At 37.5% G+C, this 24,140-nt stretch overlaps 4 protein-coding genes across 8 annotated transcripts; all 4 read right to left on the bottom strand.

Moving 5' to 3' along the window:
* Positions 1–1,667: 1,667 nt before the first annotated feature.
* Positions 1,668–3,213, bottom strand: LOC144642240 (potassium channel subfamily K member 15-like). Its single transcript, XM_078501221.1, has 2 exons — positions 3,005–3,213; positions 1,668–2,206 (listed from the first exon to the last, which is right to left on the bottom strand). The coding sequence occupies exons 1-2, from the start codon at positions 3,141–3,143 to the stop codon at positions 1,668–1,670; spliced, it is 678 nt and encodes a 225-aa protein (XP_078357347.1). The 5' UTR covers positions 3,144–3,213.
* A 2,301-nt stretch (positions 3,214–5,514) lies between these two features.
* On the bottom strand, positions 5,515–9,374 carry LOC144643680 (potassium channel subfamily K member 9-like). 2 transcript variants are annotated; one of them, XM_078502999.1, is made up of 3 exons: positions 8,982–9,374; positions 6,644–6,962; positions 5,515–6,277 (listed from the first exon to the last, which is right to left on the bottom strand). In XM_078502999.1, the coding sequence occupies exons 2-3, from the start codon at positions 6,930–6,932 to the stop codon at positions 5,565–5,567; spliced, it is 1,002 nt and encodes a 333-aa protein (XP_078359125.1). In that variant the 5' UTR covers positions 6,933–6,962; positions 8,982–9,374; the 3' UTR covers positions 5,515–5,564. The 2 variants fall into 2 exon arrangements, with proteins under 2 accessions (XP_078359125.1, XP_078359126.1); XM_078503000.1 differs by having other exon boundaries at positions 9,103–9,374.
* Positions 9,375–10,202: 828 nt separating this feature from the next.
* LOC144641886 (two pore potassium channel protein sup-9-like) lies at positions 10,203–14,766 on the bottom strand. 4 transcript variants are annotated; one of them, XM_078500897.1, is made up of 4 exons: positions 14,716–14,766; positions 14,024–14,183; positions 11,620–11,933; positions 10,203–11,205 (listed from the first exon to the last, which is right to left on the bottom strand). In XM_078500897.1, the coding sequence occupies exons 3-4, from the start codon at positions 11,906–11,908 to the stop codon at positions 10,511–10,513; spliced, it is 984 nt and encodes a 327-aa protein (XP_078357023.1). In that variant the 5' UTR covers positions 11,909–11,933; positions 14,024–14,183; positions 14,716–14,766; the 3' UTR covers positions 10,203–10,510. The 4 variants fall into 4 exon arrangements, with proteins under 4 accessions (XP_078357023.1, XP_078357022.1, XP_078357024.1 ...); XM_078500896.1 differs by lacking the exons at positions 14,024–14,183; positions 14,716–14,766 and adding an exon at positions 12,082–13,468 and having other exon boundaries at positions 11,620–11,924; XM_078500898.1 differs by lacking the exons at positions 14,024–14,183; positions 14,716–14,766 and adding an exon at positions 12,086–13,468.
* A 4,248-nt stretch (positions 14,767–19,014) lies between these two features.
* On the bottom strand, positions 19,015–24,039 carry LOC144642239 (potassium channel subfamily K member 15-like). Its single transcript, XM_078501219.1, has 4 exons — positions 23,425–24,039; positions 21,727–22,107; positions 19,388–20,073; positions 19,015–19,071 (listed from the first exon to the last, which is right to left on the bottom strand). The coding sequence occupies exons 2-4, from the start codon at positions 22,013–22,015 to the stop codon at positions 19,015–19,017; spliced, it is 1,032 nt and encodes a 343-aa protein (XP_078357345.1). The 5' UTR covers positions 22,016–22,107; positions 23,425–24,039.
* Between the last annotated feature and the right edge of the window lie 101 nt (positions 24,040–24,140).

Raw genomic sequence — 24,140 nt, 5'->3', positions numbered from 1 at the left:
CAACCCACATATGGCACCGGACCGGAATCGAACCCGAGCCACATTGGCGGGCGCTCTCAACACTGCGCCATCCCCGCTGCTCCCCGATAGTAACTCAAATTTCATTCTTTGTGAGATATGTTTGACAAACGATGACTTGCAAAACTGTAGAAGTTGCTTAATTTCACTTTAAACAACAGGCCACTTACTTTAGTTTACATTTGGTCTTCTGTGGAGTATTTGAGAACATAATGATCTTAGAAAAGTCAGTCTCAGTACTGCATAGTTTTCAAGGCTTTCGTATATGTACTTTCAATATTTTGTTAGCCTTTAATTTCAATAGCTGATTGAGAAATAGCCCCAGACGATGTCAGGAAAATCAACTAAGAAATTGCAATAAAACGATTATTTCAGTTAACAAAATGACATGAACTACTGTACTGAAGGTGCCCTTTCCATCTATAATAGTAAATACATAAGTGCTTATTGATTTGCCCGCTTTATCACGTGGTTCAAGTTGCCTACTAGACTCACCTAATAAACTAGCCAACTTTGACCGCTATTATAACCAGTAATGGCAGTGACTATCCAAGAGGCTCTAAAGTTTCGATTATGTTCCAGCTGAAAGGCTGAAGTAACGAATGTAAACCAGTCAGTTATATGTTATCAATGTTATTAGTTTTACATGCAGCAGCTGCGTATTGTATCAAATATTTATGTCATAACAATTTTTGATACACATTTGAAATGCTCATAAGCAATTTCTATAAGAAAAACTTTATAAGGATAAACACTAAGGTCACTTGAAAATTAAAAAAAGCCATTGAGATTTGCATTATATGGGTAAAAGTGAGACATGGGGATGTTAAAACTGGTAAAGAGATATATTATGTAAGTTTGAAGCGTAACGAAATGAAAGTGACAAATACTCTAAAAAGTACAAAGCATTTATTGTTGACAATAAGAATATGTTAAAAACTAATAAGTGAAAGAGACAAAAAAACAGCTTACGCTACACAAATAACATAAATACAGTATAAAGCCGCGCAGAGTATTATACATCCTTTTACTCGTTAGTTTGCGTGCAGATGTCCGTTCCCATCCCTTTGAAAAAATGGAATGGGATTAGTACCAGTCTATAAAAACACTTTACCATAATACCACTGCTTCCTCGTATTGGTATGACATCTTTTTATTGACCGGTAGCGGGTTCTGGTCATCCAACTAGTTAAGCTTCCAAAGTTCTTTTGTATGACCAGTTACCATGTTTCAGTTTAAATAACTGCAAATTATCATAAGTGTGAATTAATGGTAACCGTAAAAGTTTTGGTTTTTGTACTCTCACTTCTCAACAAAGATCGTTTACTGAGGTAATGGTTCTAGGTTTTCCTTCTGGACTCGAACATTTTCGATAAAACGAAAGAATGTCAGAACAACTGGTTCGCAAACGTTTTGATTTTCGCGTTTTCCTTTGTTCACGTTGTGCTGGGGTTTTCGAGGAAAACATCCGCGACACCGACGGCGACATTTGCGCTCTACGATGACAGCCATGATTGAATTTAGTACACTGGAGACAATGCACAAACATATTATATACCTTATTACGGCGTCCGCTCCGTCCACTCTCCTGTCCTTCGTTCCGCTCTCTCCCGGTCCTTCTTGGTGAGCCGCTTCACGGAGCATCCTCGTCATTCCCGTTGCGTCGGCGACGTGTCTCTCTCACTTGCGGGCTCCGGTCGCTCGCTGTTCGACAGAAGGTAATAAAAGATAAAGAATAGATGTATGCCTGCTAAGGCCGCGTCTGATGCAGGTTTGTTTTGTTGATTTACAGTTTTGTTGCTAGACATAGTTACAGAGAATTGCCTGATCCTTTGGGGTGGCCGAAGAACGTAATCACCAAATCCGATTGTGGTGAATGTTATAAACCAGTAAAAAACTCCTTCGATGATAGTCCAATCTGTTAATTGCCTAGTAATCGCCAGGACGTTTACCACAATTAACAAGACCATTAACGAAGACAAGATCACGACACTTTTAGGTTTAACATATTTTGGTTTCGACCTCTTGAGGATTTTCTTTTCAAAATTCGTGACAATTTTGTTGATCCCTTTAGCAATGAGTTCACCGATGGACTTTAACGCGAGCAATGTGATGGGAATCCCGAACAAAGAGACAACGATGCACAATATCTGGCCAGCGGGTGTTTGAGGAGTGATGTATCCATAACCTGCAGCAAAAAGAAACATACATGTAATTTAGCTTTTGAATATTCTACAATCAACTACCAAACCTGAAATAAAAAAAAACTAGCTATGCAAAGTCAATAAATAAGATTAAATCGAACTGCCATTTGGGCTATCTCGAATAACCGTGATAAATTATTGACTGGCCTTTTGGGATAAGAAAAAACTGCTTTCTCGGTCAAAAACACGTGGCATTTGCCATGCGATTTGCGTAACAATTGCAATTTAATATCCCATTATGTATTTTTTGTAAATAAAAATTGGTTGATTACGTAAATAAACAATTTGTTTTTTTTTTGGTTTCCTTGAAGCCTACATACGGTGTGAAAATTGCTCCCTTAACATTCTCTCTTTCCCTAAGCCTTTCACCAACAGACTCCTCTTCTCTCAATTCCAATTTTGTGTACTTTTATACCAAAATTATCATAAATTACTGCCTTATCTTTAAATTACTATTAGCTAACAAATTTGCAGAAAAAGTGACCACTCAGACTTACATCATCTCGTGTTACCATGGTTACATGAGATAAAAGTGAATTATTATTGTTAAGACGCAGTTATGACCCAGTTATAGATCGTATTAGAAATAAATAATAATGGACAATAGTGTATTGCACACTGGCTGAACCTTACGATTAGGTTTACTACCTTGTTTTGACATCCTTACTGACTTTGAGAGCAAAACAACTGAATCACACGGTTTTAAAAATCGACAGAATTCTAAACTCAAATCTTTCCAGATTTCTTGAGCGCTTATTTAGACCATTTCCATTTTGCCTTACCTATAGTAGTAACAGCTTGAAAGACAAAATCTATTGAATCAGTGTAGGTCCACCGAGGTTTAGGTTCGCTCAAGGCCTCATACGCAACATTTGAAAAGTTACTGAATTCCTCGATGGTCATGTTGTATTTGGAAGCCATGGAATCATACAGAGGCAGTAACAGCTGATATTTTTCTTCGGCATTATCTTTTTCTGTGTGCTCCACTATAGAAAAACCAAGCACTGAAGGTCCATATTCAGCTGTCCGGACGCAGATTAAACACTGGGTCCATCTTCCTCACGCCTTTCTCAGTTTAACTGGAAGAATACAAAAGCCTGTCGGTTAAAAATATGGTTATTGTTAATCGTGGTTTGAATGATGAACGTTTGACGAATGAACAAACGTTCATCTACAGAAAGAAAAATAAAACATTTTACATGACCTAGAAACGGTGACAGGTGGCCGAAATATTGGTAAAAAGCCACTTATATACACATTAAAGTGGTCTGAATGTCTTGGAAAAAGGCCAGAAACAATGTCTTAAATGTGACTTACCTGCGCCAAGCCAATTGTTATAATTATGTATTTGCTAATGGAATGGCAAGACTCAATGCAAACCACTTCGTCAAATACTCACCGTTCACCAAGAAAACATTATACTTGCAGACGACTGGTAACGTCAGTGTGACCAATACAGAAGAAGGCTCTTTAGAAAAGACTATTTCTTGTGGTTTAGAAATAAAAATATCGCTTATGAACTCCGTTTGAACTTTGAAAATTATGCAAGCTGTCACAACATCAAGCAGTAAAAGGTATCATTCTGACAACCCGCATGTTCCACCTGCTGATTATATTGAACGTTTATTGTTTCTTAAAGTCGTTGTGATGATGGAAATGCTAATATTGTCGAAGCACTGCTCTTAGAAGCAACATTTACTTTCTCTAGAACTTCATTTATTGTATATTCGATCTTCATAACATCCTTCACATATTTTTCTAATGCAGGAGTAACAAACATGCATTCCTTGAATTTATAGTGACAACTTTACTCCTAACATCATGAAATTTTACTCCTTATATAATTCACTGTTCTCATACAAGAGAATGTTAAGTTGCCTGACAAAAATTTACTCAATATTCTTTACTTTTTTGCGAAACAAGTAACAATTAAAAATTGGGAAATTATCGACGCAAATTAACTATCACAACTTTAGCCACCACGAAGTGTCGCTATGAAGTGATCGTCTGTGGAACCCCCAAAAATTCATGGGACCATTCAATCGGTGACTCTTATGTTGCAATATGCGGCCTTTTCAGGATGTTTTCAGTTTATCTTGATTGACGCGGCAAAACGTATTAAGGGTGTGGGTCGCTGGACGTGGCTTCCTCGTGGCCGATTCCAGCATTAGCTGATTCCCAATACTGTATCTAGAGACCTGGCCATATATTTTGTTTGGGAAGGTCTGCTTGTATATTTTTTCACAGAACTTAGTCATAAGCGAGAAGCAAGATATTCCCTTTACTTTGGTCTACGTCGAGGAGGTGATTTGCCATCTTTTTCGGTGCTCCTTGCTTATCATCAAAACTGGAAAAGTTATTTTACTAGAGGCTACCATGCTCTAGCATTCGCTAAAGCGTTAATATGTAAATCATAAACTTTTTTCAGTACCTCGTAATCTTAATAAAGATCCTCCTTGATAATTGTTATGAAGTAGTTATTAATAATGATAAAGAATTATTAACGAGCTGAGGAAAAAGTCTCCTCTACTAATTGTGGACACCTAAAAGATAACCCACATCTTACTTATTACTAAAAAATTATAAATATTAAAACTATGTGTACTACATATACCTATAAAAATATGTACGTTGCTAAGCCACATGTGGCAAAAAGTATAAGCCTTATAGTGAATATTGCTAACAAGGGCATTTATATCATGTTTACGTTTTACGTTTTTTAATTGATTTAAATATGGTAGGTTACAAATTTGAAGGGTAAGGGTCTTTGATCCCAGGTAGGGAAATGAGTGTTTACCGTAAGTCACTGAGCTCAACGGAGCCCGAGGTAGAGTGAATTTGCGTTTTCTTACATGATTTCTTGAACAGCTGTCTGGTTAAGAAAAGGCTGAAAATTCTCCGTGACATCAAAGTTCTGTTTTATATAAAGCAAATCAACATGAGTGCAAAACATATGCTACAACAAAGTAATATTTTGCGCATTTGAAGTAATCAATCTTTTTCGAGGCCCGGGTAAATTCCGACAAGCGACATGGCCCAAAAAGTAGCGACATCATACTAATAAAATCGCGACAAACGACATGGCCCAAAAAGTAGCGACATCATACTAATAAAATCGCGACAAACGACAACCCTTATGGAAAAAATTAAATTCCGACAAGGACAAGCAATTTTTCTTCAATTTAATTACCGATAGTGACATGAAGAGCGATAAAACAGCGACACGGCACATTTTTAAATTTAGACAAGCGACACTGGCCCTCCCCCCCCCCCCCTGGCAGGGCCTATTTTTCACTCCCAGTGTCTTATGTCGCATGAAGTATGAAACGTATTTTCCATAAGTTACTTTAGTTCAGTAACTGAAAGTGATTCCATGTTATCCTTCCGTAATCCATAATTTTCCATGCTTAGATACGTCATGTTAGTTTCACGCCGCTCTGAAGTGTCAGTATATTGCCAGTCGTTGTCCACGTGGTTCTGGGTTTTTCGAGGAACACATCCGGGACACCGAGGACGACATTTTCTTTCTTCTATAACCGCCATGATGGAGTTTAGTACACTGGAAACAGTGCACAAAGCTAGTATGTAGTAAAAAATACAAAATAGGCTAACGAAAACTGCAGAAGTGGCCTCTTCTGCGTCACTTGAATCATTCTTGTTTGCTTCATTTATAGAGCTGTTTAGCGTTAACTCCTTGATCCTTTGGGGCTGCCGAATGACGTAGTCACCAAAACCGATTGTAGTAAATGTTATAAACCAAAAATATATTCCTTCAACGAGAGACCAGTTAAGATGATACTTTACAAACAGACCATTTACAACAATTAATGACACCATTATCGCAAACAAGATCACAGCACTCTTGGCCATCATCTGTTTCGGTTCCGACCTCTTGAGGATTTTCTTTTCGAACTTCGTGACAACTGCGTTAACCCATTTAGTAATGAGTTCACCAACAGACTTAAACGCGAGTAATGTGAGGGGAATTCCGAGTAACGAAACGAAGATGCACAATATCTGGCCAGCGGGTGTTTGAGGAGTGATCCATCCATAACCTGCAAAACAAGACGAATAGTTTAAAGAGACATGTGCAAAGGAAAAGGATGATAAGCTGAATTGGATTTTTTGTCTTTACTGTTAGCTTGATTTTTCTGTACTTTTTTGTGGGGTAAGGATAATTAACTTGGCCCGGCTAGGGGCTACATTATAATGCCATTAGTGAATGTGCATGTTGTTTATGTTGTTTTGATTTACTCGGGCGCTTTACTATAAACAAGAATACCAAATATTCATTTGGTATTGCGTACTCTCATTATCTTTTTCTCACTGCAGCTCAAGACAAGAAGTATCGTCTTCTGAAGTATTATGTTTAAAGAAACCATGATCAAGTAGATAAAAATACATTTCGTATGCTGCCTTACCAATTGTAGTCAACGTGTGAAAGACAAAGACACATGCAGTAGAATAAGTCCACTGTGGTTTAGGCTCGCTCAAAGCTTCAAACACTATGCTGGAGACGTTATTAAACTCCTCGATGCTGATGTTATATTTAGATACCAAGGACTGATACACAGAACGTAGAAGCTGAAATTTTTCATTTCTGTCATCTTTGTCCGTGTGCTCTACTATAACAAAGAACCAAGCACTGAGACAGGCCCACAATAACAGGCCAAGAATCCGAAGGAGTGCTGCTTTGAATAGCGGGTCCATCTTTAAGCCTTTACGCCTGCATCAGCTGAACTAAAAATTGAAAAAAATAATCTTGATATTACCGCATGAGTTCCCAAGAAAAACTCCGAAATTAGCATTTTAAGAAACTGTTGGGTATTAGACAAATTAGGGCAGGTGTCCGTTTGTATGGTTATCTATCTCCACGGGTTTTTAAGTTTATGACATTTTTACCAAAATTAACCCTTTAAGCCTCCAAACATTTTTAGTTAACTCTCAATTATGTTAAATCAATCCGCTGGAGTATAGGCGTATGCGTATAATTATTATCTGTTGTCAAATAATGTTCGTCCGAAGGTAATTCTAGAATGGCAAGGTTAATGATCTCAAGGTCATCTCTGTTTTATTTTCACGGGTTTGGAGTTGCTTTTTCCCCACGAAATCTATTTTGTTGTGGTACGTGTATTGATAATTTCTACATGAAATAACGAAGGTCTTAGGCCAATCAGCTGGCTGGCAGTCAAAAAGAGGCGTACTTATATTGGGCTCTAAACAACGTACTTAAGGTCTGGACCACCTGCTTATTTGGCATGGTTGTGTTTGAAAATGTTTTGTATCAGCTTCTTGAGTAATATAGCCTTAAGCTTCATACATCTTTCATTTTAAAGTCACACGAGTTTAAAATGGTCGTTAACCATTGAAATCTTCAACTAAAAACGGAATCTGAACACCTACCTTGAAGACTGTTTTTAGGAATCTTTCCTTAGCATGTTTTAACATGCTAAGGAAAGATTCCTATTAAAATAAGCTTTGATAAATTATCCTATTTCAGTAGTGTATTTGCGTTACAATAGACATTACTTAATAGATAATTACTTCGGCTCACAGCATTATTGGGTATATTGCACTATTATAATTATTGACCCTCCTAAAGCCTAATTTTTCTCTTTCTGCATTACATCAGTCGCTACCACATTGATGTTTTGGTTCATAGCTGTAATCGTCGATATATTGTAGAGAAAGTATAGAATTTTGGGAGGGTCAGTAATTATATTGAGCTGACTGACTTGAACTATATTACTCAGTTATTTAAATGTGTATAGGTGTACATGCCAATTTGACATGGTTGCATGTGTTTGAAAGAGTTTTGCATCAGCATCGATATAGCTTTCATACACCTTTCATATTTAACTCACATGAGTTTGAATGGAATGGTAAATAATAAAGGAGACTGAACACCATTCTTAGTATACTAATAAGCCCTGATAAATTATCCCATCTAGGATATTTGCCTTAAATTAAGGGAAAGGTAGATCATGTGGCCTTACAGGTTGCTTAATAAATTATAATACAAAACTGCTGACACCAACTCAAAAGGCAGCTGAAATACCTTATAACACGAATTTTTGTGACAGATTAACTTCTCGCTTTTGGAAGAGCGATGATACTTTGCGACACTTCATTTTTGCAAATTTGGAGAATTTGTTTAACATTTTCTCTATTTAAGAAGTCGCTTTTTTCGCAAAATCACATTTTTGCGATTAAGAAAAACGTGAAAACTTGATGCCGCGAAAATTTTTGGTAATAAGGTAATAAGACAAAATGTCATTCAAAATAGGATATTAACTAGGATATAAATACAAAGCTAAATTAACATAAGTTTGGGTCAATAATAAAGTTTGATAAAGCTCATTGACTATAACATTTTTCCACCTTATTTTGTTAAACACCTGAAATGTTTCCTCGCCTAAACTAAAATGATGAGATGTGTTTTATTTTCTATTAAACATAAGAAGGAACAAAAAGTCAGTCCGACTGACTTCATGCAGGTGCTTTGTAATTTGAACATTTTTTTTAACAACCGATTTTTTAAATTTCATGGCCTGTACCAACACTTAAATTTGCATTTAATTGTGATATACTACATTCTCAACTCTGTACAAAATTTGTCACCTCTATCTCCATTAAATGTTGATTCTTCTTTAACTTTATAAGCCATTTGCCTTTATTCATATCAGCTTCACCGCAATCATAATTGAGGTCTTTTCATCATAATATATTTTTCTACTGTTTGATAAACACTAAGCTTACCTATACACCTGTATTCATGGCTGTTTTGGCACCATTGCTATTATGTCCTATTTAATGCACTGACCGTTACTCAAGGTGATGGCTTAAAAAGAAGGATTTTCTTATCGCACTCTAAACTTACCTTTTATCCTGGAAACGCCAAATTGTTTAGCCAGCTACTGTGCAGGCAGCCATCTTCTTCTTTTTAGCCATCTTCTGTGAAGAGCGATGCAATTAGCATAGCTCTTAACGACCGTCTATGTGTTTATCCCGCTGTCAGGGAATTATAAACAACTCCCTATTGAACTTTCTTTTTATCTCAAACATATTAAAAATGGCAAAGAACCAATCATCAGTGACTTTGAAGTTATGGTCTGTGAAACCCCACCGAAAAAAATAATGGCTTTCCTACTGTTCCTAGGTGAATTACTGAACTTATTCGGGAAGGATAATTCGCTGACAAAATGTTTAAAAAAAATGTTCTGATCGTGCGTGCCTGCTGCTGCTTAACTTACGTTTTTAATTAAAGGTACCCTTTCAGGACTATCCTTATAGACTTAATTATAATAAGATGTCAAAAAATATTTATACAATAACTGAGAGAATTCTCGCGCGCTCGTTGGTCGAAAGTTATGGTCGATGCAGTTTTCGGTATGATGATGTTGGTTGTCTAATGATGAGGTGCATGGTATGCTACTCGTTCATCAGTTCTCTTTGCTCATCGTAGATAAACAGGTAAACGGGGCCATACAGGAGGCTGGTATGTACTCTCACAAACTTATGCTTAAATGTCAATCAACGATTTAATATACACTTCTTTTCATAGTTTATTAATTTTCAGCGAATTGCGACCATTTTGGGAACAATACGCACGCAAATACATGTGGGATAAATATTACATGGGAGGCGCGGTGGCCTAATGGTTAGTGCGCCGGACTCCGGATCGAGCGGTCCGGGTTCGAGGCCTGGCCGGGGTAATTGTGTTGTGTTCTTGGGCAAGACACTTTACGCTCATAGTGCCTCTCTCCGCCCAGGTGTATAAATGGGTACCGGCGACAGAATGCTGGGGGGGGGGGGGGGTACCCTGCGATGGACTAGCATCCCATTCAGGGGGAGTAGAAATATTCCTAGCCGCTTATAAGCTCCGGCAGTATGGGCCACTTGGCTCGAGGCTCCCCTCTTTTACATATTGTTAGTAAGTAGTACATTTTAATAGGAAGCAAATCAAAATGCTGCGAAAAACTGTAATAATACATCTACAAAATAATTATACACAATAAAGCATGTTTATTTTTTTTTTTACTGTCATTTCTAAGCCTTTTCTCTAAGAGTTACCTGGCTGCATAATAACACTTTTTTTAATCGAGCGACAGGATGTTTTGTTAAAATGATTTACACTGTAAATAGTACAAAAATTCACTTAAATTGCTGGCGCCTCTATTGTGCATTTTAAAATGAATCGTATCCACAGTTTTTATAATCCACCTGTAATTTATCACTTCTATAGTTAAACCATTCAACTTAAAGATTATGATTATCATTGATTACTTTTACTTAAGTTCAGTTACTGTGAGCGATTGCGTGTTACTCTTCTGAAATCCATAATTTTCCATGCCTAAATACGTCATGTTAGTTGCACGCTGCTCTGTACTGTCGTCATTGTCCACGTGGTTCTGGATTTTTCGAGGAATACAACCTTGGCACCGAGGACGACATTTTCTTTCTTCTATGGCCGCCATGATGGCGTTTAGTACACTGGAAACAATGCACAAAGCTAATATAGAGTAAAACGTACCAAATAGCTCAAAGAAAATCGCAGAAGTGTCCGCGTCACCTGAATCATGCTTGTTTGCTTGGTTTACAGTGCTGTTTAGAGCTAGCCCCTTGATCCTTTGAGGTTGCCGAAGAACGTAGTCACCAAAACCGATAGTAGTAAATGTTATAAACCAGAAATATATCCCTTCGAGGATTGACCAGCCTGTAAGGACCATTAGTAACAGGCCATTTATAACAATTAATAACACCATTATGGAAAACAAGATCACAGCACTCTTAGTCTTCATCTGCTTTGGTTCCGACCGCTTGAGAATTTTCTTTTCGAACTTTGTGACAATTGTGTTAACCCATTTGGCAATCAGTTCGCCGACGGATTTAAACGCGAGTAATGCGATTGGAATTCCGAGTAAAGAGACAAAAATACACAATATCTGGCCAGTGGGTGTTTGAGGAGTGATGTATCCATAACCTGTAGAAAACCAAAAAAAGATATTTGAAGCAACATTTACTGGCACTAAAGAAGAGGATAGGTAAGTAAATGGGATGTTTTGCCTTGACTGAAGAGTTTGAAAATTATTAGTCTGCGTTGTGATTTTTTTTTGTGGGAAACGAACATTGATAGAGCATTTGCTTAGTTAGTGCCTAGCGTGAATCTACACTATTTCACAAAGGTTTTATCTGTTGATGTTGTTGATTTTTTAACTCTGGGTACTGAAGAATACAAGCATCGCCGATCACATATGGTGGAATACTTTGAAAAGAACTAGGTTCTTTTAAATTATTCCACCAGTTGTGATAAACTAGCATTTTGGAGATTTGGATATTTTTAGGTTTTATTTAGTGTATTTAACGCATTTAGATTATTTTTTAATTTTTTTCTTACCAATTGTGGTGACAGCTTGAAAGACGAAATCAACTGCAGCATCGTAGGTCCACTGCGTTTTAGGTTCGCTCAAGGCCTCGTGTGCTATATTGGAGATGTTATTAAACTCCTCGATGCTCATGTTATATTTAGATGCCAGGAACTCATACAGAGAATAGAGTTGCTGATATTTTTCTTCCCTCTCATCTTTGTCTGTGTGCTCTACTATAACAAATAACCAGGCACTGAGCGAGGCCCATAATACCAGGCCAAGAGTCCGAAGAAGTGCTGCTTTGAAGAGCGGGTCCATCTTCAAATCTTCACACCTGCACCAGCTAGACAGAAAAGAAAAATATTGTCGCATGGGTTTTAAACTGAAATCGACATTTAAAATACAATAACCGACATGTTGTGCTATTTTTGGCCGCATGTGTTCTGAAGACTGTTGGATTTTAGATAATTTCCTCTCTTATCATTATCTACATACCTACTCCCTTAATATTTTCTTTAATTGTGAAAAAACAATTTTGGTTCGTAGGAACATCAAAATTGGCAAGGTTAATTGATGAGCTCAAGTTCATCTCTGCCTTAACTCCACGGGATTGCGTTGATGTTTATTCCTTTAAAATCTATTTCGTTTGTTATTGACGAATTTCATTTTACTCAACGACGGATTTATTATGATTTTAGACCAATCAGCTGGCTGACCATCAATTAAGATGTACTTATATTGGATTCACAAGCAACTTACGGTCTGGTCCACCTGCTAATTTGGCATATTTGTGTTTTCAAGGTAGTTGCTATTCAGTCGTTTCAGTATCCGGAATAATGCAGCTTTCATGTAACAACTTTCTAATTTTAGTCACATAAGTTTTAAATGGTCGTTAACGTTAAAAACCACGATGAACGCGACACAAAGCGAAAGCTAATGTCAAAGAATCTTTTTTAGGTATCTTACTTTTGCATTAATTCATGCAAACATTAATTTTGCATATTAATCGGTAGGTCTTTATGAATTGCTCTATTTAGGATATTCTTGTTAATAGGCATTACACAGTGAGGGGAAGTTGCTCATGTGGTCTTTCAAATAGCTTAATAAATTATAACTGAACCGACTGACTGCAACTTAAAAGGCAAACTCAGTTTATGAATTAGTTGAGTGAAATATAACATTTCTACAAACAATCACTTATTTTGTATTTTGTATTTTGCGCTTATTTTATTTCACAGACAGAGGCATGACAAATGAAATTCGCCAATTGTTAGCTTTCACGTCATTAAAACACTTACAGGCAAGCTAATTTCGATTTGGCTATATTTTAAACATTCTAAAGTAAATTGAAGTTGATTGAATGCGCGGACCTTCCGTTCCCTGCTGTCGTTTAGTAGCTTTTATTCAGTCTGGTTTGTGAAAGAAATCTTTATGAATTATTATATATAAAGTAAATCAGTACCTAGATCTGACAGCCTGGAGAAATGTCGAATTTCATCCATGAGCGTTTGCCAGACATAGACAAGGAAAAGAGCGCGAAAATAAAGTACGGTATACAAAAAACGTATCAGTACAATTAACTTGGAATCTTGGTTCTAAAATATGCATGAAAATGGGAGATATTTTAGTAATTAGTACGTTTTCGGGGATAGCCACAATCTAAGTTTGTGCACAAGCTTTCTAAAGTCAGTCGTTGAATTAAATGCTGTAGGTTAGGCATTCAGGAGAGTCCTAGTTGATTCTGTCGTTAGTAAGTCGACGGTATTCACAAATTAATGTGATTGTTGACAACACCATGAATTTCTCGTTAGTCACTACATTTATTAATGATTGTTGCTAGTTTGTAAAAATCTGTAACCAAACGGCACTGAAGCATTAAAAAAGCCACTTTATTTTATTTTTATTTTTACCTTAACTGATATACGCTGGAAATACCATTTGAAATAATCCCCCTTCCCTAATAAGTCCCCTTCTCTATTAATTAAGCCTCCTTTCTTCTTAAAAGATCCTAAAAGGAAAAAAGCCCTGGGGGCCACATAGAGTTTTTCCTTTGATTTTATCAAACTTTGATACCAGGAAGATGTTTCCCCTGTTTTTGACACAAACAAATCATGTATTATTGCAGACATCTAAAAGCCGAAATATTGTTGCTGTACTGATACACCTGTATGAGAATATGATACTTTTTTGGTTCGGCAGTTCGGACGAATTATTTTTGCTGTAATACACAAGGCTGCCGTGGCGAAATTACTGCTTAGTTTAAGTTTAGCAAGGTTTGCAAAGTGCACTTTCAAATTGTGCTCTACAAACCAGTATTTCAATGATATTAGCCACAAACTCAGAGCCCAATTTGCACATCTTGTGGTAATCAGATTATGTGTTGCAAAACAAAGACGACTTAAAAGTCAGTGTTATTCAAAATAACATACTTACAGTGAAAACCCGATTTCTTGAACCTCTCGATAACTCGAACCAAAAGTGCTTTCCCTTTCTCTCAGTCAAACACTGCAATTTTTATCCCCATTATCTCGGACGTTTTCCATTTCTCAAAAATGGCTTCCTTTCTTTTCGTAGCCAGCTAAGAAACGTCTTCCTGTGAAATAACCGAAACAATGGATACAGCTTTTTTGGTACCCTGCTGTTAGAAAATAATAAAAATACCAAATACCCCACTAATGAACTCCTTTTATGCCCAAAATGTATGCAAATTAAAGTGATAAGGTACAGTTGAATCCCGATAACTCGAACCTTCAAGGGAAATCGAAAAAGGGTTCGAGATATCGAGGGTAAAGTTAGTAAGAAAATGACCTGGAGGGGAATTAAAAGAGGTTCGAGTTGGCGGGAGTTCGAGTTATTGAGGGCTCGAGTTCTCGGGATTCAACTGTGCCAATCAGCAGTGTACTTGATTCAATGTCCGGTATGTGAAACTCCACCGAAAATACGTTAATAGCTTTTCACTGATGGACTGAACTTATGAATCGGAAGTATGAAGAGTATTTATTTGGCGACACAAACTTTTGAAAACAAATATATGGGTTTTAGGCTGACGAATAATGACAATAATTTTGCTTATGCAGCTGCTAAAAGTAAAGTTTCTATCTATCAGTCTATCATGTTTAACTTACCTCAGGCCAAATTAGTAAATCGTTCAAAATAGCTAGAATATTCCGCTGTTCTGGAGCTCAGTCAAGGTTTTTTTCTCAGTATACAGATGTCAGTTTATTTGTATGATTACTTTTTCTTTTAGTAAAGGAATTAAAAACAACTCCCTAATGAACTTACGTTTAAAGTGTGAAAATTATGCAAACTCAGTAATAAAACAATCACCTGTGACTTTCAAGAGATCGCCTGCAGCGGAACATCAACGAAAAATACTGGATAAATGGCTTCTCTAGAGACGTTAAACTTGTTTTAATTTTTAAAGCATAATGAATTACAAAGAAGTTGCTGGCAAATTGTTCGAAACCAAATATATTCGTTTTCTGACTGACATTCATGCGTAACTGTGCCGTGGTCTTGCAGGTAGTGTTTAATTGACGTTTTTGTAAGGTACCCTTTCAGAAACCCCTTACGCCAGCAATATCATAATTATGATCCAAGGCTTTCATTTCACCTAGCCACTTATTTGAGCTTTATTAAAGTTTTCGTTTTCAAAGTGACCACATCCTGTGACAAACGATAAAGAAGGCTCTCATTTCATCTAACCTTTATGAACAAGTACCACATCTTTCTTTTGTTTTCTTTTGCATTGACGCCAAGTCGCAATAATTTGTGTCGTGTTTCGCTCGGCAAAAATAACGCTTTATGAAAAACAGTTGTAGGTGTTTTCATTATTAATGTTTTTTTATACCATGCCATAGAAAATACAGCCAATCAGAATACAGGAAAGCCGTTGTATATTCGACGGTATTCAACCCAACCTTCCCATCGTGCGCTGCGATTGTATTCTCGACGAAATTTAGTAAGCGTATTTTCTATGGCATGGTATAAAATAGTTATACAACACTTTCTCGTGGTATACTATGGAATATCCCACTTGTCACTTGTATTTTCTTGGTATACACACTCGCCTAAAGGCTCGTGTGTATACCGAGAAAATACAAGTGACTCGTGGGATATTCCATAGTATACCACTCGAAAGCGTTGCATAACTAGTATGTATTAGTTCGCTAACACTGCACCGGTGAATATGAATATGGAGCAAAGTCTTTGTAAAATATTCAGTTGATAACCAACAACAGTGGAGGCCTGGTTGCTTGTCTCATGGTGAGTGGATTCAACTGGATATCCTGCCAGGGGTTTGAGAGCGAGAACGAGCGTAGCCAGTGACTCGATGTCGTGTTGTCAACAGACCTAACCATCACAAAACATCACTCCACGTAGATGCGTAATGGGTACTGGTGAATTGCTAGGTGCAGTTACTTCCCAGGGGGGGTACTTGGGATTTTTTTGACGGGGATGATCGAATGGGGGCAAAAATCCAGACCCCAAAAAATTCCCTAGAGCTTCCAACATAACCCAAAAAATCCCTAGATCAAAAATTGACCCCTCAAAAATCAACAGCAAAACTTGTTTGTTTGTACTACGCAGCCAGGGCACCACCACAAACCTTCAGATTGTTTTTAATACCCCAAAACATCCCTGCTTAAATAAAAAATACTTGCCAAATTTTCCTACCCAAAAAATCCTGGAATCGAATATTTCAAACCCAAAAAAATCCTCCGATCATCCCTGTCACTTGAAACCCCGAGTACCCCCCCCCCCCCCTGGGAGTTACTTAAATCTGATTTCCAGTTCGTACTGCGCAGTCCTGGGGTATGTTTTCAGTTTTGTTTTGAATTCGTTGATACGTGATACACTTCGGTAACTGCGTACATGAAGTTTTTTGTCCACCATTACTGGTCGCTTCGTTCAGGAATGCACGATAAGTTAAAACGCCGGTTGGGAATAGCATCGAAGTTCTTCTACTCGTTATTATTGTTTTGCAAGGATATCTGGCGTTAATGACAAAGACTGAAAAGGTAAGTTTGGCCTGGATTTTTTATTTTGGCTAGTAAACATTCCTTCGTGTGAGGCTTACATAAACATTACAGGCGGAGATTGCGCAGTAAAGACTGGAATCATCTCTAAATACTGGAGGAAACCTTCAGTAGACTAGCATCCTTTCAGGGTGTGGGGTAATAAGTAAAGACGAAGGAGAATAAAGCGAAAGCTAGCGGCTGCCAGAGCTTGAAGTGTTCTTTTTCATATTTTGTCTGTAGATTAGTATTACCACCTAGGTAAATCAAACATGCCAGTTCTTTTTCATTGGAATGCTTCAGTTTTGAGAAAACAGCAAGAAATTCGTTCGTCTTCACTGGCAATCATGTAAACTGCGTGAATCAAAATTTTAGGACAAGCACACGACGATGGATGCATGTTCATCACTTTAGAGTTTTTGGGTCAGGTAGCAACCCTTACAAGGTCTCGCATGAATGGCTTGCTATCCTTCGAAAGAACAATAAACAAACAACAGGAAAAATGCCCCTAGCCCCCCCAACTGCTGCACTGGAAGACCAGTAAATTTCAAGCTTACGTGAGCTGCTTCACTACTGGATTTTTTTACAACTGAAGCTTTTGGGTTGTTTCGGTTATGTTTCACTTAAAAGAAACATTTTGGGTGTTTCTAAAGAGTAGTACAGTAGAACCCCGGTAACTCGAACTCGGATAACTCGAACAACCCCGCTAACTCGAACTGCCATTTCCCTTGGATTTGACCCCCACTTTTCAGTCATTTTTACTGGTTAACTCGAACTCGGATAACTCGAAAACCCCGCTAACTCGAACTAAATTTCGTTTCCCTTGAACAAAATTTGGGTCAAATTTACCCCGATAACTCGAATTCCGGTTCTTGCAACTTGGCACGGTTGCCCATTGATTAGAGCAGCGAACAGATCATGTATTTTACAACCATTTTCCACTCTTATCATAAGAATGTATGGTCTTGTTAGAGTTTCTGACAAGTTAAGTTCAATTTGCACTGTACCGTATACTGAAGTTCTGAAAAATCAGTTAACTATCAATTATTAACTTGGCAAATTAATGCAATGCAATATGCAATCGACCCCGATAACTCGAAACCCGGTAACTCGAATTGTTTTACGTTTCCCTTCAGAGTTCGAGTTACCGGGGTTCTACTGTATTTGCAAACTATTGGTAAACGTGCAGTCGATCTGATGTGGCATATCACAGTGATATCAGACTGCAGACTGGCGTTATGGTTAAACATTTAGACTGATCGCACCCCGTTTCTTTTACACTTGGTTAAGACAAATACAACTCTATGTCTTTCATGTGATCACACTGTTAACGACTACGAATAGAAAGGATCTAATTATAAATTTTGTCAGCTAACGCTTTCACTTAATTTCATTTACTGACGACGATCCCATGTTCTCCTTCTGGAATACAACATTTTCCATGTCTAAGGGACCATTCATTTTTTAGAAGGGGGGAGGGCCGGAGGAATCCCTGTGTGTATTCAGTTGAAACTTTTTGGCCCTCCCCCTATAGTAGAGTAAAAAAATGAAGGCCCTCCCCAAAAGTGCAATATTAAATTTTGCGACCCCCCCCCCCCACACACACACACACATGCACCTCAAAAAAAATCACATCAAACCTCTTTTTTTGACAGAGCTCCATTCCGCTGTGTTGCACAAGATTATCTTTGATCGCAAAAAAATCTATGCTACAGTCAAACGCACGCCGTGCTATATACACGAATTGAAGCCCTTCTTCATTATGTGGAACACTACTCTCGCACTCTTTAGCATCAGAAGTGACCTTAAACGGTCAAAAATGCGAAAAATAGCCTTATAAACAAACACACTTAGGCACAAATCAAAACTACATTAACACAATTGGTCCATTTACGTGAGCCAATTAAAAACCAGAATTTTCGATCCTGCAGACAAGTACAAATACGGCAAATCGATTGATTTCAAATCATTCAATGAGACTTTGACATAGGAGCATCTGATGAGGTCCACTGAAGGACCGAAACTTGAGTCTTGCTTTAGATAAAACATTTGACAGAAGAGATGGTTGCGGCATACTAGAGACTTCAAACGCAGTAATCAAACTGCCATAGAATTTATTTGGTGGATGCAAGTAACGCAACAAAACAGATCAACAATAATGGAGGTAAAGTTTTATGTCTTTTATAGCTCCCAGAGCGCAAATCACAACAACTCAAACTAAGGGGAGCTTAAAAACAACTCAAAGAAACCATTGCTCTCAATGTTTAGAGACTGCAAGCCTTCAAAAGACTCGGATCTTTATAGACCCTCGCAACTGTGGTAACGAAACGTTATCCTACGAACTAACCGCCACTTCAGAATACGAGTTGACAGTTAGAAATCCACTGATCCGATACACAATATAGACTACAACATTCCTTTAAAGGCTTTTAAGAATCTTTCAACAAACATGAGCCGATAAACCTAACAAAATATGCCACAGAGCTAGCAAACACAATGGCATAAAGATCATCACTGAAAGCGTTAATCAAATCAAATAGAGAGCGTTAATCAAATCATCCGTTATCAGACTGAAGGCTAACATTTAGCAACCAGCGGGAGTCGTGCTTGGCCTGTCACATTTTATATCACTTAATATTTATTGAAAATAAAAGATTTTGATTTGGATTAAAATGCAGTGTTTTTCTACGCGACCCCCCTTTTCAAAAACGAAAATAACGATGACCCTCCCCTTTTGCCACTGTAAAAAATTAGTGACCCCCCCCAAGATTCCTCCGGCCCTCCCCCCTTCTAAAAAATGAATGGTCCCTAAGTATTTCATCTCTGCTTCCTCCTGCTGTGGAATGTTATGCTGCTCGTTGTCCACGTGGTTCTGCCTTTTATGCCGAGGAACACATCTGATACACCGAAGGCGACAGTTCTGCTCATTAACATCAAGAGCCGTCATGATGGAGTTTAACACACCTGAGACGACAACCAGTCCGATCATGCATAATATGAGGAAAAGTAAATCGAGGAATAACACAGCAGGGGTTTCCTTTACGTTAGCTGATTCATCTTTGTTTAGATGATTTTCAGTTGCATTTATAGACTTAATGGACTGCCTGACAAGTCGGCTTCTAGAAGGAACGAAGTCACCAAAACCGACTGTGGTGAGTGTTATAAACCAAAAGTACAATCCTTCAACGAAAGTGTAACCCCAAAGAATCATCGCTAGGCAAGCGGCTATAAGTAGCGTCACCACCATTGTTGAAAACAAAATCACAGCACACTTAACTTCTACTTGTTTCGGTTCCGCTCTTTTAAGGATTTTCTTTTCGACCTTTGTGACAATTGCATTTACCAATTTAGCATCGAGCTCACCAACTGATTTTAACGTAAGCAATGTCATGGGAATCCCAAGTAAACAAACAAAGATGCACAATATCTGGCCAGTGGGTGTTTGAGGAGTGATGTATCCATAACCTACAAAAGAAAGATAAATAACAGCTCATTTTTGAGGTTAGTCAAGCAGGGACGAAAAGGGACTGAAAAAATTAATGGTTGTGCTATTTATTTCACTTCATATTGTAATTCAAGGTTTAATTATCAGCCGATTTGAATTATGCTTGAATTCAGGATTTGAAGTAATGAATAAATTCCTTTCGAAGGTTTTCCGTTTGATAATCGACTATGGCAAATAAATTCGCAAAACTATTGATGCACGTCAAAAAAAAAAAACCGTGAAAAAATAAAGGCTTATACTACATGTTCTCTAGCTTTCTTTTGTAGGTGGAGGAGGCCAAGCTTTTTGTAGGTGGAGGAGGCCAAGCTAACCTACGCTGTTCGTCGTTTATTTCACAAAGCAAAAAAGACTATATCATAAACATATTCAACACTGACCCATAGAAAAAGCTCACTCACCTAAATTGGCGGAGCGTTTTTCAATTATGTTTTACAAAGAAACACTTTATGTAGGTTGTTAACTAACATTATTATTCATAACATTATTCTGTGTTTCTGATTGGCTTTTGGTCCCCGGCTAATTCCAGCTATTCGGCTAGCGCCGACCAAATTTGGAAGAAATTCCAATTATTGGATCGCAACCGTCCAATATCAAAAATTATTATTCAACAGATGCGCGCGCTGCCCATATATGCTTAAAATGTTAACGTTATCTGTCATCCGTACATAACAGATATCCTGCGATATACGTAGGTTGCGAAGATTCGTCCGAAATCTTGTAAAGCGCTGCATAATTACAGTTTTTCTATCTACGAAATGTGTTTGGTTGACAATTTGTTGAATAATAAAACAATTATCCTGCTCAATCTTGCGGAATATCGTCTGATTTTAGCCAACTCGGCCTACGGCCTCGTCGGCTAAGTACCAGGCGATATTCCGCGCGATTTCGCAGGATAATTGTTAATCATTGGATCGCAACCTCGTTCCCAAGAACCGTTGACGTCACTCGACTGAACGGCTTTGCTGCCGAGCAGGTTGAAAACGCGAAAATGGCTAGATTTGAGCATTATGAAGAGGCAAAATTTAAAGTTATTAGAAGACAGGGAAAATCAAAACACGGAAAAAGCAACGAAGGGGACTCGATCGATTTTGAAAGCGTATCTTCAAAGAGGAAAAGATCCCTGATCCAACCACAGCGGAGCACTTGGAGCGGTTTTACGACATCGCTTTGTGTCATCAGATTTAGCTTCAATAGACACTAGATATCGACATTATAAAGGACAAGAAATTTATTGAAGGTAACCGAGTTTTTGCAGTTTAAATCAAATTTAAAAGCGAACGTTGTTGTGTATTTGTGTAATTTGCCTACTGTCAAAACCTATTAAATTCATTTTGTGCACGTTTATGCTACTACAAAAAAGATGAAAATTTCCCATTCCCTTTCTTTCTATTATCAAAATTATTGCTGATGTTTTTTCAAAAAGCAGTAAAGTTTGTGTAGTGTTTATTTCGGTGGATTTCTATGGGAGCATATTGTATTTTCTACATCAAAGTCAGTTGAACATTGCATTTTACATTGGCATTTTGCTAGTTTAGCCAAGTTTTCCCAAGAGGTCAGTATTTTTTCCTTATCTGTCCTAAATCTCCATTCAGCCAGTTCGTATTTTAACTCACCAATTGTAGTTAAAGATTGAAAGACGAAATCCACTGCAGCACTATAACTCCACTGTGGCTTAGGGTCAATCAAGGCCTCGTGCGCAAGATTGGAAAAGTTGTTAAACTCGTCGATGGTCATGTTGTATTTAGATGCCATGGAATCGTACAAAGAAAGCAACAACTGATATTTTTCTTCGACATCATCCTTATCCGTGTACTCCACAATAGAAAACAACCAAGCGCTGAATAAGATCCATAATAGAAAGGCAAGAGACCTCAAGAGCACTGTTTTGAGCAGTGGGTCCATCTTCTGAATTTTTCCGGCCACGCAATTAGCTACATTCTTCAACGTTCAATGAAAAACCCTTGCGTGAACCTTTGACATTGGACAAATAAATCCTGAAAACAGAAACAGTTGCATAAGAATTTATTGACGCTGGCAGTGATCAAGAAACTTATACAACATAAAAAGTTCATTTCTACAACATAAAGGTATATGTCGTGGTTTAATTTTACGCTTGGTGCAATTTGGTTCACAGAGAATTGTCCGTTGTCCGTATTAACCGGTGTTAGGTTAATGTAAAAGGTTAATGTAAAAGAGATAATTGTATGAGCTCTTAGTCCTGACAGACAAAACTGTCCATAATAAGCGGGTGTCTGTAAAGCGGGTATCTACTTTCAAAAACCGGCGTTCCTTATAGTACGCTTGAACATTTCACAAAATTTTGAATTTTTATTGTCCGTAAGTATCTACTTAATACAACGGTTCTTTGTCCCTTTGCTTTGTCGCCTTAATTAATTATTTATTAGAATACAAAGTTAAAACTGCTGAAATTTCTTATTTCTTTTATTTTTTTACTTATTTCCAGATTGCCATTCACAACCTAACATGCGGGATGACACATAATTTTATACAGGCTTGTTAATTTCCATGTTTTGGTTAACAGAACGTGACGGTAATTATTAGGCCCAGGCTGCAGGTGTTAGGCGCAAATTACACATTTTACAGCCAAAATCAAGATTGACTAGATCTCTCCGTACATTAGAATTTGTGCATTTAAGAATTTGTGCTTTGACTTATGAAACACGTCAATCTACAAATAAGCTAACCGTTTTGACGGTACTTTTGAAGTCGAAATATTAGCTCTCTAGCTCGCTTGTTTTTTTTTTTCTCCCGGCGTTCACCATGACATTTCAGTTTCCCTGTTTTGCATAATCTGCATTTACAGTCCATCTATACAAACACCGACGAGAATACATTAAACTTGTCATCGAAACAAGAATTCGGTTGAAGTCAGTTTTCATATGTTAGACGAAGCATACCTGTTTTTCTTCCCTGTTTTAGTAGCATGTTGCCGTTCGTGAGGTTTGTTTCAGTATTCGCTTTCGCTTTGGTTTAAGAATGCAAAGGTAAGTGTATCTGTTTATTTTGTCTGTTTTAATAACACTGATGTTGCTGTTCGTAAGGTGTTCCTAGGCATATTTCAGTATCTGCTGCATGTTTTGTGCAGTAGTTATTACAGGTAAAAGAACACAGTTTTCAAAACGTAAACTCAAAAATTCCATATCGATTTATCTTCGATGGAACAACGGAGTCGCAAAAAGATAAGAAAAAGCCCCTGAAAAGCCGTTTCTCTGAGTTGCTAATGTTTTGACCACGACCAAAGATATTATACAAGAAATTAATGATTTTATCACGTTATAAAATGAACTCACCATTTTCATCTTAAAGTGAAATCCACATTTAAATAGAACGATAACTATGCGTTATTACCCGCAGTGAGGTTACTCTGTAGAAAGGGAAATATGCACACTGTCAAAACACCAATCACCGTTTCCAGGCGACAATCAAGGCGGCTTTGGATATTTTTAAATTAAATTTTACAATATAACGCTGGCCCAATTTAACTTGTTGTTGGGACTTGCTGAATCCCTTCCGACTTGCTTTAATAAAGGCAAGGAAAAAGCAAACAATTATACCCTTGTAAAAAATGACGATTTGCAGAGCACGTCTAATTGGCCGCTGTTAATAGAACATTGAATGTTTACTTGACCATGGATGGCATTTGTAAAACTGATTCATTATCATATATTTTTCGCTGATAGAGGCCTTTACTTGAGATTGATCGTGCAACAGGCAACATTAGTCATAATTTCGACTCCGTTGAAGACAAAGTAGGAAAACGTATTGTTTCGCCTATTTTAAAAATAGCTCAAAATCCGTCTTACAGATTTTTATTTTATTTTGAATGAATGTTAAATCAGAGCCAATTTCTCATTTCTTAAACTTCGAGGTGGGTTTATACGTGTAGATTTTAAGAAAAAGGCCGTTGAAACTACTAGTGCCCTCTTAACCCTTCGGTCGTTCATTTTGGCTGTTTATTAGCATTGTTATTGTTCAAATGTCGCATATGATGGTTGTACACTCTAAC

This window comes from Oculina patagonica, chromosome 2 (assembly GCF_052425735.1).
Source record: "Oculina patagonica isolate OP01 chromosome 2, crgOcupat, whole genome shotgun sequence".
Taxonomy (NCBI): Eukaryota; Metazoa; Cnidaria; class Anthozoa; order Scleractinia; family Oculinidae; genus Oculina; species Oculina patagonica.
Note: the sequence above shows the minus strand (reverse complement) of the source record. Positions and strands in the feature narration are given on the sequence as shown.

Coding starts and splice junctions, on each gene's coding strand:
- LOC144641886 (XM_078500895.1), bottom strand. CDS start 12,028: ATGCGGCCAAAAATAGCACAACATGTCGGTTATTGTATTTTAAATGTC. Junction 11,206..11,619: donor TCAAGCTGTCACCACAATTG/GTAAGAAAAAAA, acceptor GGTTTTCTACAG/GTTATGGATACATCACTCCT.
- LOC144642240 (XM_078501221.1), bottom strand. CDS start 3,143: ATGGCTTCCAAATACAACATGACCATCGAGGAATTCAGTAACTTTTCA. Junction 2,207..3,004: donor TCAAGCTGTTACTACTATAG/GTAAGGCAAAAT, acceptor TTTTTGCTGCAG/GTTATGGATACATCACTCCT.
- LOC144642239 (XM_078501219.1), bottom strand. CDS start 22,015: ATGGACCCACTGCTCAAAACAGTGCTCTTGAGGTCTCTTGCCTTTCTA. Junction 20,074..21,726: donor TCAATCTTTAACTACAATTG/GTGAGTTAAAAT, acceptor TTTCTTTTGTAG/GTTATGGATACATCACTCCT. Junction 19,072..19,387: donor ATTTTTTAGAAGGGGGGAGG/GCCGGAGGAATC, acceptor ATATTTTGTTAG/GTTTATCGGCTCATGTTTGT.
- LOC144643680 (XM_078502999.1), bottom strand. CDS start 6,932: ATGGACCCGCTATTCAAAGCAGCACTCCTTCGGATTCTTGGCCTGTTA. Junction 6,278..6,643: donor TCACACGTTGACTACAATTG/GTAAGGCAGCAT, acceptor CTTGTTTTGCAG/GTTATGGATGGATCACTCCT.